The 21,014-nt window shown below is 41.3% G+C and overlaps 1 protein-coding gene across 3 annotated transcripts in view; it reads left to right on the forward strand.

Moving 5' to 3' along the window:
- The window catches only part of NSD1 (nuclear receptor binding SET domain protein 1), a 142,540-nt gene that overhangs the window by 745 nt on the left and 120,781 nt on the right, over positions 1-21,014 (forward strand). The window contains exons 1-2 of one of the 3 annotated variants that reach the window (XM_004679257.2): positions 214-315; positions 1,448-2,388. In XM_004679257.2, the coding sequence (XP_004679314.1) occupies positions 1,465-2,388 (924 nt within the window). In that variant the 5' untranslated portion in view covers positions 214-315; positions 1,448-1,464. Of the gene's footprint in view, positions 1-213; positions 316-1,447; positions 2,389-21,014 lie in introns of those variants that run through there. The other 2 variants (XM_012722201.1, XM_004679256.1) reach the window with 2 other exon arrangements.

The raw sequence follows: 21,014 nt of genomic DNA on the forward strand, positions 1-21,014 counted from the left end.
CGCGGCGAGGGGCCGTGGGTGCCCTGTCACCCGCGGTGCGCCAGCCCCAGGGGACAGTGCCTGCCCTGGCGCGTGGCGGAGGCCCGCGTCCCCCTAAGCAGGGAAGGGGGCGCGCGCGGTGGGGGTGTGAGGAGGTGGAGGCGGCGGCGGAATAGGCCGGGGCAGGTCGCGCTCGCTGCCTTCTCCCCTGAAGAGACGCGGGGGGAGGGGGGTGCAGCGAGCGGCTCCGCTCTCTCCCCACTGCTCCGCTCGCGCCCCAGTGTCATGAGGGTCACCCCCTCCCCCCAGCCGGCCCGGGAGGGGGCGCGGGGCACGGTAACTAGTGCGCTGGGGTGGGCGGCGGGCCGGCGCGAGGAGGAGGGGTGGAGGCGGCCGGGCGGGGAAGATGGTGGTGGCAGTGTGGTGAGGGGCTCGGGGGAGGGTCTGGCGCTACGCGGGGTCGGTGGCCGGAGGCGAGGCTGCCGCGGGCCCCCTCCCCCTCCATCACTACCAGCCGGGCTCTGGCCTAGCCGGCCGGGCCGCGGCGAACTTCCTCCCGGCGCGGCCCGGGCCCCGCCGGCCTCCCGCGCGCACCACGGCCTCCGCCTCCCCTCAGGTAGCGGGTTTGGGTACGCGGGGCTGGCTGTCCTCCTGCAGCCAACTTTGCTTGCTGCTGGATATTGATGAGCGCGATCGGGTCGGCCAGGAGGTGCTGCCGCGGCTGCGGGAAGGAGCGCGGCCCGGGCAGGCGGCGGCAGCAGCAGCCATGTTTGTCAAGCTGTAGCAGCTGCTGCTGCCCTGACTCGGCTTCATCGCCTGTCTCCGTTTCTTTCCCGGCCGCGTCCGGCTCTGGGCTGATGCAGCCGTGAGCCGAGCAGGTCTGCAGTCTGGAAGACGAGCTTCAGGGTGCACCCACTTCGGCCCACTCGCCTGAGGCCTGAGCACGGTCGCAGAACAGGCTCCAGCGCCGACTGGGCGCTGGGTGCAGCGCTATTGTGACCGCTGCGCCTGAGCGAGCCAGGAAGGGGGGGAATAACCTTTTTGTGCGGCGTATGGGAGTCCCCTCGAACCCCTTAGCTCAGTCCTTTGGGGAGATCCGGCCGATGTACGCTCCCCCTTCCCCTCCCCCACAGCGGGGAAGAGGGAGGAAGATTCCTCTTTGAGATTTGGAGACTTACTGCCAAAGGGATTTTAAATTTAGTTCAGCCCAACTCTCCACCAGCCTGCAGTGCAAGAAAAAGGGACGGGCTGTTTCCGTGTGGCAAGATCGGTTCAGCCCCGGGAGGATGGAGTTTGCGGAGGCTCACTGAGGCCATTTTTCCATCCTTGGCTTGGGAACTTTTTCCGCCCATCAAAGTGCTGTAGAAAGGCATCCAGGCCACTAGGCCTTGAGAGGTGGCTGCCATTTTGAAGATAAGCGTCAAACGGCCTATTAAGGTGGATTAATTGAAGTGTTTTTGGATTCCAGGTTGATGCTGGCCCAGGATGGATCAGACCTGTGAACTACCTAGAAGAAATTGTCTGCTGCCCTTTTCCAATCCAGTGAATTTAGATGCCCCAGAAGACAAGGACAGCCCTTTCGGTAATGGTCAATCCAAATTTTCTGAGCCACTTAATGGGTGTACTATGCAGTTATCGACTGCCAGTGGAACATCCCAAAATGCTTATGGACAAGATTCTCCATCTTGTTACATTCCACTGCGGAGACTACAGGATTTGGCCTCCATGATCAATGTAGAGTATTTAAATGGGTCTGCTGATGGATCAGAATCCTTTCAAGACCCTGAAAAAAGTGATTCAAGAGCTCAGTCGCCAGTTTGCACTTCCTTGAGTCCTGGTGGTCCAACAGCACTTGCTATGAAACAGGAACCCTCTTGTAATAACTCCCCTGAACTCCAGGTAAAAGTAACAAAGACTATCAAAAATGGCTTTTTGCACTTTGAGAATTTTACTTGTGTGGACGATGCAGATGTAGATTCTGAAATGGACCCAGAACAGCCAGTCACAGAGGATGGGAGTATAGAGGAGATCTTTGAGGAAACTCAGACCAATGCCACCTGCAATTATGAGCCTAAATCAGAAAATGGTGTAGAAGTGGCCATGGGAAATGAACAAGACAGCACACCAGAGAGTAGACACGGTGCAGTCAAATCGCCATTCTTGCCATTAGCTCCTCAAACTGAAACACAGAAAAATAAGCAAAGAAATGAAGTGGACGGCAGCAATGAAAAAACAGCCCTTCTCCCAGCCCCCTTTTCACTAGGAGATACAAACGTTACCATAGAAGAGCAATTAAACTCAATAAATTTATCTTTTCAGGATGATCCAGACTCCAGTACCAGTACATTAGGAAACATGCTAGAATTACCTGGAACTTCATCATCATCTACTTCACAGGAATTGCCATTTGTAAGCAGTTTTTGGTACACCTTAAATATATACATAAGTGTATATATACAGACAAAGGGAAACTTGTAGCTTAGTTATGGTTGCTTATCAGTTCACAACTGCAAGTCTATTGTTAATGATAAGCTCTTGGGGGAAAAGGTTTGATTTTAAAATTTATCTCTATCATATGAATTTGATTCTGTTCATATGTTCCCAAATAACTCCATTGAGGAGGACTGGCTTAGAGTTAAACTTTGAAGAGCTTTTGGTTGAGTTTAGATTTAATTTTTCTTAAGATGGTAAGATGGAGTTACACGTTTGTTTCATTTTTCTTTTTTTGAGAAGAGGGGCCTTTGATTGGCTAGTACCATGATACAGTGAACCAGTTAATTACCTGAAATTCTGTTTTGCATAAGGCATGACTTACTTTCTTAGTTGAATCTTGCTGCAGATTAAAGTGCACTTTGAGCACAAATTGAAAGTTGCAAAGATGAGAAGGACTTCTTGGACATTAGTCAAAATTTAAATAAGTAATTTTTCTGAACTGCTTGTGAAAGAAAGTGCAGCATCCTATGCTTTTGATAGCAGCCAACATCAAAGTAGGTGCTGGAACTTTTTCTTTAATTTTGATGTGTGTGTGTGTGTGTGTGTGTGTGTGTGTATAGAAAGGGAGGAACTCTAATTTGAGTTGTTCAGTAGTGATGTGTATTCTTGATCTCTAAACTGCCTAGGTATATAAGTGATCAGTTGACTTGTCTTAGTTGTGTGACTGTTACAATTTTAGCTACTTGATTGTTAAACAATTTGTTCCAGCTTAAGTAGTTGTTTCTGATTTAATTTCTGCTTAGACACATTCTTATGGTCATCTCTGTTGTCATCCCTTACCAGTAGAAGCCTCTGAAATACTATGTACAGTTTTAACCAGGAAAAATTTTATGGGGTTTAGTGATTCCTTGAGTGTGTTCATTTTATTAAATAGCCTTGCTGTCCTTTAAAGTTACTGAGGGAGAATGTGGGTGTGTCACTTTTGTTTCTGTTGCTTCATATCTTAAATGTGTTTTAGTATCCCTTCTTCGTTAACTTAGCAATTGCAGTTTTAAAAATTTGGTTATTATCTTTAGTGTGCATTGGCCTAAATATTTTTTTGGTGATTAGTCTATGCGGACAACTTATTAGTAGGTCAGACAAATTCTTTCTCATGTGCTTGCATTGAAATTTATTTCACGTGCACATAGTTTTTCCTTTATATTTACATAAAAACTAGGTGTGACAGTTGAAACAGATGCTTCTGTAGGAGCATACAAGTGAATATCTAAATCTCTCTGAGTCAAGTGATGTCATTGGGATATTAAATGTATCAGAAACAATTGAATATGTTGGAACCTACAGAAACCATATATTATGTATTTAAAATGAGTTATCATATTTGTAGAAATTTTCTGTCAGGTAGAAAATCTAAACTGCTTAAAGACTGGGCTTGAAGAAGCAAGTATTTTATTTATTCTTTCAGGCCTTTGGTTGAAGGTTGTGGGTGATCTATTGGTTTGATTTTCATCATTGATTTTTTTTTTTAATTGAGGATTTAAAGAAGTGAAAGTTTATCTCAATGTAAATTGAACTACACAATGTAACACAAGGTATAATTAAAAGTAATTCTAGTTATGCATCATTAATTGTCCATACTGTTCTCAATTGATTCATTGGTGTAGCAGATATGGAACACTTATAATCTATTATGCTTAGGGCTGGAAAGTTTTGAAAATCCTTAGCAAATGCTATTTGTCTTTTATTCTGTATGTAATGTGATAGAATAAGATTCTCTAGGCAAGAGTAAGGAGTCTTTTCAGTATCCTCATCTGCTCTTCGGAGATTCTCTTTCTATGTGTAGTGATTATCATTATAGTTAATTCTGACCTGGTGCTTTATATTAACTGGGTTAATAATCATCTGATTCCTGCAAGTGTACATATGCATTGTACAGTGCTTTGTCCATTGCACATTTTTCATAAAATATTGCAGGAAGGTTTATTTATAGAGCTTGAGCAATCACTTAAGTTTATTAACTACTTTGGTCTGTATTCTCTCCTTGGGTCTTCATGCATTATAGTAAAAAGAGATGTTATAGAAAATATGAGTTAACATTTACACCATTTAAGATGAGACTGAAACTCTTGGAAATGAGAATGAAACCCTTCAAACCAAAATTATCTGAGTACTGAGTGCTCTTGGTTTTCTTTAGTGGCTTCTGAAGGTTTCTTACATTTGTCTGGACTTAAAGTAATTCCTGGTTTTTGTGTTAGGCTGATTTTACAGCAGGGGTTTTTCTCCTCATTAAATAGATTTTTTTTTTTTTAACGCACACTTTAGCAGTATTCATGAATTTGGGTATCCTCAAAGTTCTTAAGGAGAAACCAATTCTGGGATGGTCTGAAATACCTAATGTAATAGTGATCCTCTTTATCTACAGAAGACCACTGACAATGAACCCAGTTAAAGTAGGGACTGAAATTTTCTTTCTTTTTTTTTTTTTTTAAAGTTTTTGTATGCATTCAGAGCTGGGATACAGGCCACAGGTGCAGGGACAGTGAGAGTATTCACCAGAGACAGAGTGGGTAGCAGAACAGGCAGATCAACGAGGTACACTGCTGATGGGAACAGTGGGGGGGGAGGGGGGAGAGGAGAGTCTGTGGGTCACCTCCCTGACTGGGGATTGAACTTGTGCTGAAGTGGCTGTGGCTAGCTTTATGATGCTGCACTTTAACCTCTTACACCACCTGGTTGGACCAGGACTGAAATTTTCTATTTGTTAAGGGAGAAAAAGGTTTATTTAGGATTTTCTACTGAAAAGCAAATTTAAGAATTATGAAAGTAAGTTTTTTAAACCCTTATCAAAATTTTGAAAATGATGGCAGTTAATTGTTAGAATAAGTCAAATAACTGTTTCAGTAAGACAAGCACCAAATACATTCTTTAAAAATTTGGTCCAGTGGCCCCTCCCTGGTGACACAGTGGGCTGAGGCTCAGCGTGGCAAGCTGGCATTAGTGGCTTCTGTGCGAGTTTGATCCCTGCCCTGGAGGTGATCCACGTGGCACAGCAGACCTCTTCTGACCTGCCCACTCACTGCTCCCCTCAGCAGTGTACTTCTTGGATCTGTCTGTTCTGCTCCTCACTTTGTCTCTGGTGAGTTCTCTCACAGTCTCTGCACCTCTGGCCTGTACCCCAGTTCTGTATGCATAAATGAATAAATCTTTAAAAAAAATTTGGTCCAGCAAAATTATACAATGGAGATGACATACCTTATTTTGTTTTACTTTTTCATGATCATAGTGAGGATGAATTTGTGTGAACATATTTAACCACTTAATCAGTTTTAGTAATGTTTTCTGTTAAAATATCCACTGTAGAAAATTTCAAGCACACATATACCAATGAATAGTAGGAATCTCCACGTGCTTCTCTTAGCTTCTAGAATTACTGATTATTGGTAGTTTTGTTTTATCCTTCTTCTGTTGTGTCATTCTCTTAACATTTTTAATCCTTTGATGCTCAGATTGCATCACTTTGAAACTCCTATCATTTAACAATTTAAAAAAAATATTTAAGCATACAGGAATGGGGGTTGACTGAAATACATTGCTCCAGGGAGCAGAGGGTGACGTAGCTTGAGAGGTCTGCTTCAGAGCTCTGCTTCGGTATGTGGGACACCTCCCAGGTTGGGGATTAAACTTGCACTGCAGTGCGCAGATAGTTTTATGGTGCCGTGTGTAATTAAAAAAAATTTTTTTATTTATGTATGTAGAACTGGGGTACAGGCCAGAGGTGTAGAGAATGAGGGGGCTCACCAGAGACAGAGTAGGGAGCAGAACAGGCAGATTAGTGAAGTACACTGCTGAGGGGATCAACAGGCAAGACAGAAGAGGTCTGCTTTGCCATGTGGTTGGATCAGCTCCCCAGAGGGGGATTGAATTTTTGCTGAAGCAGCTTCTGAAGTGCTGTGCTTTAACCTGTTGTGCCACCAGGAAGGGCCCTATATGTTTAATAATTTCACTATAGTTTAGTGGTTGACCTAATCATCTTTTCCTTGCCTGTAATTGGAGTGTTTCTTCTTTGTCATTTACATTATCTTTAAGAAACACAGCATCTATTTGCTTATTTGGTTGCAGTTTTATCTTATATCTTTTTTTTTTTTTTTTAAGATTGATTTATTTAGGCATATAGAACTAGGGTACAGGCCAGAGGTGCAGGGGCCATGAGAGGATTCACCAGAGACAGAGTGGGGAGCAGAACAGGCAGATTGACAAAACACAATGCTGAGGGGAGCAGTGGACAAGACAGGAGAGGTCTGCCGCACCGTGTAAGTCACGTCCCAGGACAGGGATCAAACTCGTGCTGCAGTGGCTACAGATATTTTCACAGTACTGTGCCTTAACCCGTTGTGTCACCAGGGAGAGACTTTATCTTGTATGTTTTGCACTGTAATACTTAGTAGGTGGAGATAGATACTGTAATGTATATGGGATGTTGGAATAGAGGTTTTTTTCCCCATTTAAAAGTGAGTATTTTACAAAAAGTAAATTTGAAAATGGATAATTTTGTTGTTAAAGTATTTGTCACTCCTACCTCACTACACATGAAACAAGATTTTGGGGAAGAAGTGGGACATGAATTGACTTCTTCTGGTTTGGGTTTGGCTAGAGTTTAGAGGGTAATTTGGACGAGAGAGTTAAGTGAACATTTTATGTTCATTAGATAGATGTGGTGGATAGATTGGACAAGGGGGTAAAATACTAGGGCTTAGAAATCCAAGCTAAAGATTTTTTTTTTTAAAGATTTATTTAAGCATACAAGGACTGATGGGGATATAGGTCAAAGGTGCTGGGGTAGGATTGGGGATGGTGGTGAGAGGATTCACCAGAGATAGTAGGGAGCAGAAGAAGTGGATCTACTGAAATACATTGCTGAGGGAAGCAGCTGGTGAGTCAGGAGAGGTCTGCTGTGCCATGCTGGTCAGCTCCTAGGCCAGGGATCCAACTGATGCTGCAGTGACTGGCAGGTAACATGATATTACTACCACTTACCCCTTGGGCCACCAGGAAAACCTAAGGCATTTGAGTTTTAATTTTTTTTAATTTAAAGAATTATTTATATATGCATACAGAATATGCATACAGAACTGGGGTACAGGCCAAAGGTGCGAGGGGGTGGCTTGTGTGTATGTGAGAGAGAGGATTCACCAGAGACAGTGGGGAATAGAACAGATAGATTGATGAAAGTATGCTGAGGGGAGCAGGGGGCGAGACAAAAGAGGTCTGCTGTGCCATGTGGGTCATCTGCCTGGCGGGGGATCATATTCCTGCTGAGTGTCTGCAGATAGCTTCACAGTACTGTGCTTTAACCTGTTGCACTACCAGGAAGGGTCCAGACATTTGGTTTTGATGTGATGGGAACTAGGGGACAGAGAGGGTTTTTTTTTAAAGATTTATTTATTTATGCATACAGAACTGGGGTACAGGCCAGAGGTGCAGGGGCAGTGAGAGGGTTCACCAGAGACAGAGTGGGGAACAGAACAGGCTGACTGACCAAGTACACTGCTGAGGGGAGCAGTGGGCGGGCCAGGAGAGATCTGCTGTGCTATGTGGATCACCTCTGGGGCAGGCGGGAATCGAACTCATGCGGAAGTGGCTTTAGCTTCTTAGTGCTGTGCTTTAACCCGCTGCGCCACCAGGGAGGGCTCAGAGAGGGATTTTAGCTGATATGTGATACTAAAATCTGTATTTGGAAAACTTTGGGGGAGAGCAAGGCAAGGTGTAGAACAGATGTAGGACTCTGTTGTTAAAGGTCAATAAAATTTAGACTTGAGCATAATCAATCAGTATTAGAAAGATAAAGGGTAAAGCCAGAAGATATTTTCAAAGTGGGTCAATTAGTGTTTTGGTGTTGCTATTTTGGTGTTTGCTATTTTGCCTTTTGGTGTTGCTATTTTGAAGCCCTGGTTTCGAGCAGTGAAGGAATTAAATGAGTGAAGTCCAAGACTTTTTGGTGCCTGAGATGACTGATTCTTCAGGGGTTCTCTCCTTTCCTCCTTATTTGAGAAATTTTTGTTCCCATCATTCCTTTCTTAAAAGAGAATCGGTTCTGTTGTCACACCTCTCTTTGACTCCTCCTTGCTTGCTCCTTTCTGGAGAAATTGTTTTATTCATTAATCTTTTCCTCAGGGATTTTTACTCTCCATCTCTCCACTGAATCATTTTTTCTGTCCAAAAACAATGACATTTTTCTTTTTAAAGGGTTCTTCCTCTGTCCTGTAACCCCTCTCCTTGTCTTTCCCACTTACTGATAAATTTCTTGAAAGAATTGTCCCCTTTACTTCTCATTAAAGTTCTGTATTGACTTCTATGTCTATCTTCCACCTTGCTGAAGTTCTTTCAATGACATCTCCATATTTACACTGCTAGATTTGCAGTATTTTGACCACTGATACTTCATTATCCTTTTGTCCTTGGTTGCCTTACTTCATTTCTTCCCTCTGGCTCATTCTGGTCTGATTCAGCTTTGCATGGTAACAGTGTAGCCTTGGTGCCTCATTTGTAATAGACAGATATTTGATTGAAAGTATGAATGGTGTGTTATCATAGAGATGCATGTTGGGTAAGGGTGTAAACTTGAGGTAGGAGGGTGATAAATGAACTGTCAGCTGTCATCTTCATAGTATCAGAGTTAAAAACAGCCTTTTTAAAAACTTCATCTCCTTATGCTTTCCTTTCCTATGGCCTTTGAATTTGAACTCCCTAATATGTCAGACATTAATTTTTCTCTTATTCTCACTGTCAGCCTTCTACTTAAGGATATTAACTCATAATGGTTTTTTTGTACAGATATGAGTACGTACTGTGCTTATTGGAGAAATACCTTTGATTTCTCTGAGGCCCAGTTTCTCATCTCTGAATTGGGAGTTGGTAACTTCTTGTCCAATTGTTTAAGGGAATTCAAGGAGATAAGTTATCCCAAACAAACTAGCACTAACTCTGAAGCTAAGTAAATCTGAAGCTTCAGTGCATGATGCCTATTATTGTGTACTGAGTCAGATGCACATTGGAAGGTAACTCTTGTGAGTTTTGAGACACTTATCTTTATATTTTTGCTTTTCTTTATTCAAACTTCTTGCTTAACTAGTAAGTAAATGTCATTAACTACTATTGGCAGGCTTTTTTTTGTTAACTAATCAGGAGAATTTGATCCAGTTTTGTTTGGTAATTAGGATTTAATTTTACAGTAGTATTATTAGTATCTTTCTGAACCCCAGCTATTAAGTGGTATAACTTTATTATGTTGTTGCTTTTTGCTGGTACAGTTACTCATGGATATTACTGTGTTCCTTCTGTTTCCTGCCCCTCCCCCCCTTCATTTTCAAGGGAGCCCATGGAAAGGAGACCTTGCCCCTTTTTTGGTGTGTTGGGGTTGGTTTTCATTGAACAGTATTTCTGAAACTTTTTAAATCATCTCAAATGTAGCCTTTCGAAAAAACAGCTGTGAATAATTTTAGCTAGGCAAGTAATATATATTCAAGGTTAAACAAAAAGGCAAACTTCAAAGTGGAATGCAAAATTATGTATAAACCTATCATCTTTCATGTGCCCCTTCATTTTCATTCTTTTGATTAGAAATTTGCATGTACAGATGGCCTGTTATAAATATCATTTAATACCTTGTTGATATCTTTTTTTAATTTAAAAAATGTAAAAAATTTCTTTTCCTTGTTGATATCTTTTATTAGTCGTATCCTTGTGTGAAAAGGACATCTTTTATTATTGAAAAATTTTGGTGAACACAGATATACAGTCATTAGAAATAAGAGAGCCTGGGCCCTCCCTGGCAGTGCAGCTGGTTAAAGCACAGCACTAGGAGCTGATGCCACTTTAGCACGAGTTCAGTACCCGGCCCTGGAGGTGATCCACATGGTGCAGCAGACCTTTCCTTTCCTGCCTGCTACTCCCCTCAGCAGTGTACTTCATTTATCTGCCTGTTCTGCTCCCCTCTCTGTCTCTGGTGAATCCTGTCATCCTCCACATCTCTGGCCTGTACCCCAGTTCCATATGAATAAATAAATTAATCTTTTAAAAAAAAAAACCAAAAGGGGAAACAGTAAAATCAGTAATTTTATCAATGGCAATATTTAGATTGTAATCTCAGAAAAAATTTTAAAGACTTATTTATTTATGCATACAGAACTGGGGTACAGGCCAGAGGTGCAGGGATGGCGAGAGGCTTCAGCAGAGACAGAGTAGGGAGCAGAACAGGCAGATCGAGGAAGTACATTGCTGAGGGGAGCAGTGGGCGGGCCAGGAGAGATCTGCTGTGCTATGTGGATCACCTCTGGGGCAGGCGGGAATCGAACTCATGCGGAAGTGGCTTTAGCTTCTCAGTGCTGTGCTTTAACCTGCTGCGCCACCAGGGAGGGCCAGGAATTGGGTTTTTAACTTCCTAGAGATTTATCCAACTTATTGACTGTATCAGTATTTTTATTCCTTTTATTACTGAGTAGTGTACCATAGCATGGAAACCAAACAACATGCTTGTTAAAATATGTCTTTTGCGGGCAAATACCCACAGATACAATTGCTATATCAGGTGGGTGGTAATGGCATGTTTTTTAGGGTAACTATCATTTATTTCTTACTAGTGTATGAGTGCTCTAGTTCTTTATTTATTCATACAGAACTGGGGTACAGGCCAGAGGTGCAGGGTTGGTGAGAGGTCACCAGAGACAGAGCAGGGAGCAGAATAGGCAGATCGACAAAGTATACTGCTGAGGGGAGCAGCGGGCGGGTCAGGAGAGGTCTGCTGGTCTGCTGCACCATGTGGATCACCTCCAGGGCAGGTGGGAATCGAACTCATGCTGAAGTGGCTTTAGCTTCTTAGTATTGTGCTTTAACCCATTGCTCCACCAGGGAGGGCCCAGTTTTTTGTTTTTTTTTTTTTTTTAAGATTTATTTATTTATGCATACAGAACTGGGGTACAAGCCAGATGTAAAAGGATTCACCAAAGACAGAGTGGGTAGCAGAACAGGCAGGCAGATTGACGAAGTACACTGCTGAGGGGAGTAGCGGGCGAGACAGGAGATGATCCACCGTGTGGATCATCCCGCTGGCTGTGGATCAAAGTGTTTGAAGCAGCTGTGGCTAGCTTCATAGTGCTGCACTTTTACACACTGTGCTGCCGGAAAGTGCCCCTAGTTTCTTTTTTTTCTTTAAAGATTTATTTATTTATGTGTACTAGGGCTGGGGAGCAAACTCTAGAGATGGGGTTGGTAGTGGTGAGAGGATTTACCAGAGACAGAGTTGGAGTCAGAACAAGTGGAGTCACTGAAATACACTACCGAGGGAACAGCGGGTAAGACAGGACTTGGGTTGACTCCCAGGCGTGGGAGATCAAAATTGTGCTGCAGTGGCTGCTAACTATGCAGTGGCTAGTTCCATAGTGCTGAGACTTAACTCCTTGCAACACCAGGCAGTTCCTGATCCAGTTTCTCTACGTCTTAACCAAGATTTGTGTTGCATTATTATTATTTTAGCCATTTTGATATTTATGTAATATCCTACTGTAATTTCAGTTTGCATTTTGCAGATAGCTAGTGATGTTGAACTTTTTTTGTGTGTGTTTGCACCCTTTATAGCGTCTGGTGAAATGTTTGTACCTTTTGCCCATTTTCTTACTGGGTTGATTTTTTTCATTTTTTTTACTGGTAAGTTTCACGAACTCTTAATACATTCTAGATGATACACATTCTTGATAATGGCTGTAATCATGCCATAATCTTAAAATATTGTTTCCACCTTTAGATAATTAGAGCACCAGTAAAGTCATACACACTTGTGGTTCCTCTCAAATAAATTGCAATAGATTTTAGTTTGTGTTGCTATTAAGTAAAACTGCTTTATTAAGGCTTCTAAAGTTTTTTCATATCTCCAGTGACCTTATATAAAATACTGCAGTACCCAGCTAAAGATCACTATAAGGATAAAATCCATTTTGATGATGAACAATTATATTTACACATTAGATTAAATTAAAAATAATTAGTGGTTATATGATACCCCCTCGTATGCCAAGAAAGAGTCTGAAGGTAGTCTTTCTTTGTAAATTATAAGGATATATTCCCCTTGTCATTTCTAATTTCTCTTGATGCTGTAATTGGAGCTGTTGGGGATCCCTGGTGAAAGTAGCACTGTGTAAGGTATAGCTATGCCTAGTAAAAACAACAGCCATTAATGCCATGCTAATTGTCATTGGAATTTTACATTAAAGGCATTTCTTTAAGTATTGAAGTTGGTTCAGTTGACAGTATGTTGAATCTATTTTTATAATTAGTATATACAGGAGCAGTAATTCCACTAAAGAATTACAGAACAGTTGTCCTAATTTGAAGTATTTTATTTTAACATATTAGTGCTTTGGGCAGAAATATATAATTTAGGTTTTGGTTTTTTTTTTTTTTTAAAGATTTGTTTATGCACACAAGAACATACAGGCTAGAGGTGCAGGGAGTGGGAGGATTCACCAGAAACAGAGTGGGGAGCAGAACAGGCAGATGTACTGAAACAGACTGCTAATGCGAGTAATGGGCAAGACAGGAGAGGTCTGCCATGTCATGTGGGTCCCCTCCCTGGCTGGGGATTGAACTTGGTGCTCTAGTAGCTGCAGGTAGCTTCACTGTGCTGTGCTTTATCCTGTTGCACTGCCAGGGAGGGCCCCATAATTTAGGTTATTAAGCCACTGAAATTGGTTCTTTGGTGACCTAGATACTAAAGTTTTCAGTGAAGTCTTGATAGGCATCAATTTCATAGTAACGTTGATGGAGTTGTATTTCCTAAGAAAAAAAAAACTGCTGACAGTTGTACTATCTGGACAGTGAGTTACAATTTTTTCTAAGCATACTTGGGTATGACTTCCCAAAAGGACACACCATTTTACACAGTTCTAGAGAGTGTATGAGTTTAGCATTTGTCTCTCAGCTTTTATTTCATTTTATTTTTTTTAAAGATTCATTTATTTATGTATAGAAGAACTGGTGTACAGGCCAGAGTGTGTAGGAGTGGTAAGAGGATTCACCAGAGACAGTGGGGTGCTGAACAGGTTGGTCGACTGAAATACACTGCTGAGGAGAGCAGCAGGACATACAGGAGAGGTCTGCTGTGCCATGTGGGTCACTCCTCTGGGCAAGGATCAAACTGATGCTGTAGTGGCTGCTACAGCTACATAGTGCTGCATGTGCTTCAACCCCTTGTGTTGCCAGGGAGGCCCTCCCCCTCAACTTTTATAGCAGAGATGTTTTAAATTCTTTATTTAGTGGCTACATAATGCTACCACAAGATTGATTTAATTTATAGATATTTATTGAAAATTATTTACTTACTGTTTATATATTGCGGACTTACCTATTTGGATTTTTAAAAAGGATTTATTTTTATGCATACAATAATTGAGGTGTAGGTCAGAGGTTTGGGGCTGTGAGAGGATCCACCAGAGAAACAGTGGGGAGCAGAACAGGTGGATCTACTGAAACACACTGCTAAAAGGGGAGCAGGAGATAAAACAGGAGAGGTCTGCTGCGCTATGTGAGTCAACTCCCAGGTTGGGGATTGAACTCCAGTGGCTGGGTCTTCAACCTCTGTTTCATCAGGGAAGCCCTTATTTGGATTTTAATGTTTCTTTTTTGGGGGGAATCATTTATTTATATATATAACTAAAGTGTAAGCCAAAGGTGCAGGGGGTGAGAGGATTCACCACAGAGTCAGGAGCAGAACAGGTGTTTTTACTGAAACACACTGCTAAGGGAAGCAGTGGGCAAGACAGGAGAGGTCTGCTGTGCCATGTGGGTTGGGATGGAACTCAGGTTGCTGGCTGGGATGGAACTCAGGTTGCTGGGGTGGTAGGTAGAGCTGAGATTTAACCCCCTATTCCACCAGAGAGGCCCCTGTATTTAAATGTTTTATACCTGTTTTTTTTTTTTTTAAACATTTATTAATTTATACATACAGACTTGGCATACAGGCCAGAGTTGCAGAGGCAGTGAGAGGATTCACCAGAGACAGAGTGGGGAGCAGAACAGACAGATTGACAAAGTACACTGCTGAGGAGAGCAGCAGGTGGGTCAGGAGAGGTCTGCTACACCAAGTGGATCACTTCCCTGACTGGGCGGGGATCAAACTTGTGCTGAGGCCATTGCAGCTGGCTTTGTAGTGCTGTACTTTAACTCTTTGTGCCACTAGGGAGGTCCTTCTTATTATTTTTCTCACTAGCCTAAGTTTTTTTTTGTTTGTGTTTTATTTTGTTTAATGATTTTATGTAATTTTATCATTGTTGTTTTATTTTTCACAGACGTGTAAAAATGTGAAGTCACACCTGTCACAGTCTTATTGATTTACTAGGGGCTTTATTTAATATTGAGCATTATACTGATGATTTTTACAATGTCGCTAGTATCTTTTTTGAAAACATTTACCAGACAGCTCTTTCCATAAGATTGCCCGCTTATATCCATGCATTTGTTCCTTTTCACAAACCTTTTCCTTTCAAAAGCAGCAGCAACTTTCTGGCTTTCTCCTTTTCTGAATAAACTTTTTTTAAAAAACTTAAAGTAAATAAAAAACCAGAAGACACACATTCTTAGAGCTGTGGAAGAATTGCTTCCCCATTGTATTAACTCCCTGTTCTAACAAATTACCCTTAAATTTGACAGTAGGAAAAAAACTTATCTCACATAGGGTTAGGAATTAGGGAGTGGCCTAGCTGGCTAGTTCTGGCTCAGTGTCTCATCAGATTGCAAGGATGGCAGACATATGTAAGATCCCTATCTATGACTGTTCATGCATATGGCTGCTTGTAAGAGGTCTCAGTTCTTTGTCACTGGAACATTTACATAAGGCTGTTTAGTGACTTCTCCCAGAGTGAGTTATCCAAGAGAGAAGGGGACACCAGGCAGGAAGAGAGTGGGATATACCTTCTGGGAGGGTAATAATACAAGTGAATGAATACTGTGGTTGAGGGAGATCTTAGAGGACTGGTTATCACTCCTACTCAACAAGAATTGAATAGTTAAAGGAGAAATTTAAGTAGAAATAAACAGTGATTAACCACTTTCATTTTTTAAAAATATTTATTTGTGCATACAGAACAGAGGTACAGGGGTACAGGCCAGAGGTACAAGGACGGTGAGAGTATTCACCAGAGACAGTGGGGAGCAGAACAGGCTGACTGACGAAGTACAGTGCTGAGGGGAGCAGCGGGCGGGTCAGAAGTCTGTTGGGCCATGTGGGTAAGCTCCCGGTTAGGCGGGGATCGAACTCTTGTGGAAGTGGCTTTAGCTTAGTGCTGTGCTATAAACCTGCGGTGTCAACAGGGAGGGTCAACCACTATTTCTTTTAAGCTGACCTTGTTTTTTCAAATTGAATGTTTCAATAGGTGTGATTTAAAAATACAATTAAAAAAGTGTTAAAAAAGGAGATGAGGTACCCTTGTACCTTCACTGCTCAGTTACTTTTTTTTTTTAACTTTTTTTTTTTTAAGATTTTATTTATTCATACAGAACTGGGGTACAGGCCAGAGATGTGGAGGGTGAGAGGATTCACCAGAGACAGAGAGGGGAGCAGAACAGGCAGATCTACAAAGCACACTGCTGAGGGGAGCAGCGGGCGGGTCAGGAGAGGTCTGCCACGCCATGTGGATCTCCTCTGGGGCAGGCGGGGATTGAACTCATGCGGAAGTGGCCCTAGCTTCTCAGTGCTGTGCTTTAACCCGCTGCGCCACCAGGGAGGGCCCTACTTTTTTTTTTTAAAGATTTTTTTTTTTTTTAATGTATATAAGTCCTGGGGTGTAGGCCAGAGTTGTGGGAAATGAGCAGATTTACTGGAGACAGACTGGGGAGAACAGGCACAGCTACTGAATTACAGTGCAGTGTAAGACAGGAAAGCAGTGGGTAATACAGGAGAAGTCTTGCTGTGTCATGTGGGCAAGGGGAACAGTGGGTAAGACAGGAGAAGTCTTGTGCCATGTGGGCACGCTCCACAGTGGGGGATCAAACTTGTGCTGTAGTGGCTGATGATAGCTTGAGAGTGCTGAGCCCCCTTGTGCCACCAAGGAGGCCCTCATATATGTATACATGCACACACACACCTGGATAGTTCTGTAATACAAATTACAATTTCAATTCAAATATGGGGTTGAAAGTTAGCAACCTAGAAAGCGATTTTGTGTGTGGCAGTTTGGGGAGGGTTCACATGGAGTAGAGAGGAAGGAAGGGGATAACTGCTGTGCCAGCCAGATGAGCCCAGTCAACCCTGATTATCTGTAAATTGGCATATGTCTCAGCCAGATTGACTTTTATATCCCAAATAGTTGGAATGTATACTACTGCCGGAGAACTGGAATTGTTGGTCTAAGTTGTATTTAATTTTGAATTAAATTAAAAAATTTGCCAACTCCACTAAAGGAGTATGTAGTATATACGTTTACATTCCTAACCAACAATATATAAGTGTGCCTATTTCAGTGGGAATTTTTAAATTTTAATTATGGTAAAATATGTGTAGCATAAACTAACCATTTTAACAATTTTCAAGTATACTCTTTATGCACAGATTTTTGTGCAGCTATTCTCTAGAAATCTTTCTATCTTGCAAAACTATATATACCCATTAAGCAATTTACCACTTCCTCTTGGCAATTACATTTTACCTTTTGCCTCTGAAATTACCTTTTTATGATTGATATATACCAGTTCGTGTAATTTCCTCAAAGTTTACTCATGTTGTATCATGTGTCAATTTTTTTTCTTTTTAAAGCTAATCTGTTGCATGTGTATACCACGTTTTGGCTTTGTGAATAATGCTAATATGAACACAGGTGTACAAATAATATCTCTTTGAGATCCAGTAGGGATTTTCAATGAATTAAAATATAGCTGGGGAACAGGAAAATTTATTTGGTATCTAAATAATCTTGAATTTGGATAATATATACCATTTTCTCTTTTAGTTTTCTAAGGTATTTTTTATTAAAAAGTAGGGACTTAAAAATCAAGCTAGCTTTTTACATTTCTATCATTTTGCTTAAGAGTTAGATTTAAAAGCAAGGTACCTCTCCTGTCTACCTGTGACGATGCAGGTGTTTCTTTCTGCAAATCGTTTCCCTTTGTTTGCAAAATAGCAGCAGTGGCTTTTCCTGCCCTCTTGTGTCTGTGCAATGAATTAAAATATAGCTGGGGCACAGGAAAATTTATTTGGTATCTAAATAATCTTGAATTTGGGTAACTATACCATTTTACTTTTTAGTTTTCTAAGGTATTTTTTATTAAAAAGTAGGGACTTAAAAATCAAGCTAGCTTTTTACATTTCTATCATTTTGCTTAAGAATTAGATTTAAAAGCAAGGTACCGCTCCTGTATACATGTGACTGTGCAGGTGTTTCTTTGTGCAAATCGTTTCCTTTTGCAAAATAGCAGCAGTGGCTTTTCCTGCCCTCATGTGTCTGTGCAAGCACCGTCTCTCTTTGGACACACACACACACACACACACACTGTAAACTTTGATTTTTATATCTAGATTTACCTGTTCCTCTTAATTCTGGCTGCCACTCTCTGGGAATGTTTGCTTTTCTCTAGTGAATAATAATAATAGTGAATAATGATTTAGTTTAATTCTGCAGGTGACAAATAGTAACATGGTGCTAAAGGCGAATCAAGTGTCTTACATAGAAAGGCATTTGGGATTGTAGAAGGGTGTTGGCTTTGGGGTTGTGCAGATCTTTGAGTCCACCGTGTTCTGTTCAAGGGACCCCCTCAACTTCTGTTTCTTAATCTATGAAATGTTTTGAAATTTAAATCTTAGCATAGAGGGCAATATATAGCAGGTATTTGTTGCTAATATCATACTTAACATACACTGAGTAGAGAATGCCAGGAAGCCAGGTTCTGTATTAAGCACTTATTAAGTATTATTTCATTTACTCCTCAGATCAACCCTGTGAATTGCTATTCTCAGCCATTATTTTAGGTGAACACATTAGGAAATGGAAAGTTAGCAAAATTAAGTTGTTTCCCTAGTTCTGGTAATATTTCTGGCATTTCAGCCAGGGTCTTCTGACTTCAGAGCATTTTTTTTCTCTGCAGTGCTTCTTCCTGTGTTGCAAAGGACTAGGGGAACTGTTTATCACATGTGTTTGTGATTAGAATATTAAAATGAAAGGTGAACCTATTATTATTCGTTTTCCTTAAGTCCAGTTGTCATTTTGACCTTAAGAACATGAATAGGAAGATGTGTCATTTGCAAATATGTTCTTTACTTTAAAGTGAAATGTAATGTATACTTAGTATGAAGATTATTTATTTTTAAAAATTTGTTTATTTATGCATATAAAAAGTGATGTGTAGGCCAGAGGAGTATGTGGGGGGTGGGTTGAGAGGATTCACCAGAGACAGAGTTGGAGAGCAAAACAGGTGGATTTACTGAAATTCACTGCTAGAGGAATAGCGGGTGAGACAGGAAAGGTCTGCTGTGCCATGTGGGTCACTTCCCTGACTGGGGATTGAACTCATGACTCAGTGGCTGGGGATAGCTTGATAGCGCTGAGACTTAAACCCCCAGGCCATCAAGAGGCCCCAGTATGAGGATTATTTTTGTTTGATTTTTGAGTTACATCAGTTTGCTAGCAAATAACCACACCCTAAGTTTAGCTGTGGAATCATGAAATGTTCTTATAGTTTATCATGTCAGGTAAGAATACTCCATTTAAAACAGTTACCTTAGGAAAGTTTTAAAAAATTGAATAAAATTGAGATAACTTAAAATTCACCATTTTAACAACAATAAAGTGTAGAATTCAGTGATGTGTCTTATATTTACAATGTTGTACAACCATTATAACATTTTTATCTCTCCACAAAGAATGTCCCGTAGTCAATCCCTATTTTCCTTTCTGCAACCCCTTGGCAACTACCAGCTTTGCCTTCATGAATATTCATATTGTTCCTCATTCCTTTTTGTTGTGTATAATATTGCATAGTGTGGATAGACCACACTTTGTTTATCCATTCATATCAATTGATAGACATTTGTTTTGCTCACTCTTTTTGTTGTGATAAATGATGCTGCTCTGAATATTTGTATGGTTTGTATCTGAACACTTGCTTTTAAATCTCTTGGATGTATATTTGGGGGAACTATTGCTGGACCATATGAAAAACTTTTCTTAAACTTTTAACCCCTTTTGGCTCTTCTTGGTGGCACAGGGGTTAAAGTCTTAGTACTGTTAAGCTATCTATCTATCTAGCCACCGAGGTTTGAGTTTGGTCCTGGTTAGGGAGCTAAGCTACAGCAATAGCAGACCTCTCCTGTTTCACCTGCTGCTCCCCTCAGCAGTGTATTTCAGTCAGTCTGCCTGTTCTACTCTCTAGTCAGTCTGCGATGAATCCTCTCACTACCCACTTTCTCTCTGACCTCCACCCTGCTCCCAACATCTGGCTTGCACGCCAGTTCTTCTTGTATGAATAAATAAAAATTCCATCTTTTATTTTTTTTACTATGGTGTAATTGACATGCAAAAAGCTGTGTTTAATTAATCAGTTAGACGATTTGTTTATGCATACAAGAACTGGGGTGTAGGTCAAAGGTGTGAGGGGTGGGGGTTCGGGTGGTGACAATTCACCAGAGACAAAATAGGGAGCAGGAGAGGCACATCCACTGAAACACTGCTGAGGGGAGCAGTGGGTGGGTCAGGAGAGGTCTGCCATGCCATGTGGGTCACCTCCCTAGCTAGGGATTGAACTCATGCCTCAGTGCCTGTGATAGTTTCATAGTGTTGTGTTTTAACCTGTTGCACCACCAGGGAGGGCCCATCTTTTTTTTTTTTTTTTGTAAAGAATAAGCATTTGCTTGTTTGTTTTAAACTTTAATAGTTCCCCCAGGTGATAGTTGGTTCTGGTAGTTTTCTCCATTTATTTGCTGTTTTTGTGGAGGTACTGCCCTTGCAGTTTCCCTGCTCTCTTATTTTCTCTCATGTTACTCTGGACACTTGACTGTGGTAATCTGTCCTCACAATATTTTTAGTTTATTTTTTGTTGAATTGCTTTTAGACCTATCTTTTGTTAGGTAAAATCAAGAAAGGGCGACTAGGTAGTGAATAACTAATCAAGTGAAGAAGTTAAACTTAGTAGGTAACAGATGATGTTTTAAATGTGGTTTGTATTTAACATGGATCTTTTTGTCATGTGGTATGTAGGGACTTCGTAGTGGTAGAGTTTCATTACCACCTGTTTGTAACAGCCTCTGAGCTAAGAACAGTCTGCATTTTTTAATATTGCGATGAAATCAAAAGGAAACTATTTTGTAATACATTAAAATGGTAGAAATTCACATTTTTAGTACAGTATATAAAGTTATAGGAATACGGCTTTTCTTTTTAAAGATTTATTTATTTATGCATACAGAACAGTGGAGGTACAGGCCAGAGGTGCAGGGGCAGTGAGAGGATTCACCAGAGACAGAGTGGGGAGCAGAACAGGCTGACTGATGAAGTACACTGCTGAGGGGAGCCGTGGATGGGTCAGGAGAGGTCTGTGGCGCCATGTGGGTCACCTCCAGGGTGGGATCA

The sequence above is a fragment of the Condylura cristata genome, unplaced genomic scaffold (genome assembly GCF_000260355.1).
Source record: "Condylura cristata isolate star-nosed mole 26May11 unplaced genomic scaffold, ConCri1.0 scaffold00008, whole genome shotgun sequence".
In the NCBI taxonomy this organism is placed as follows: Eukaryota; Metazoa; Chordata; class Mammalia; order Eulipotyphla; family Talpidae; genus Condylura; species Condylura cristata.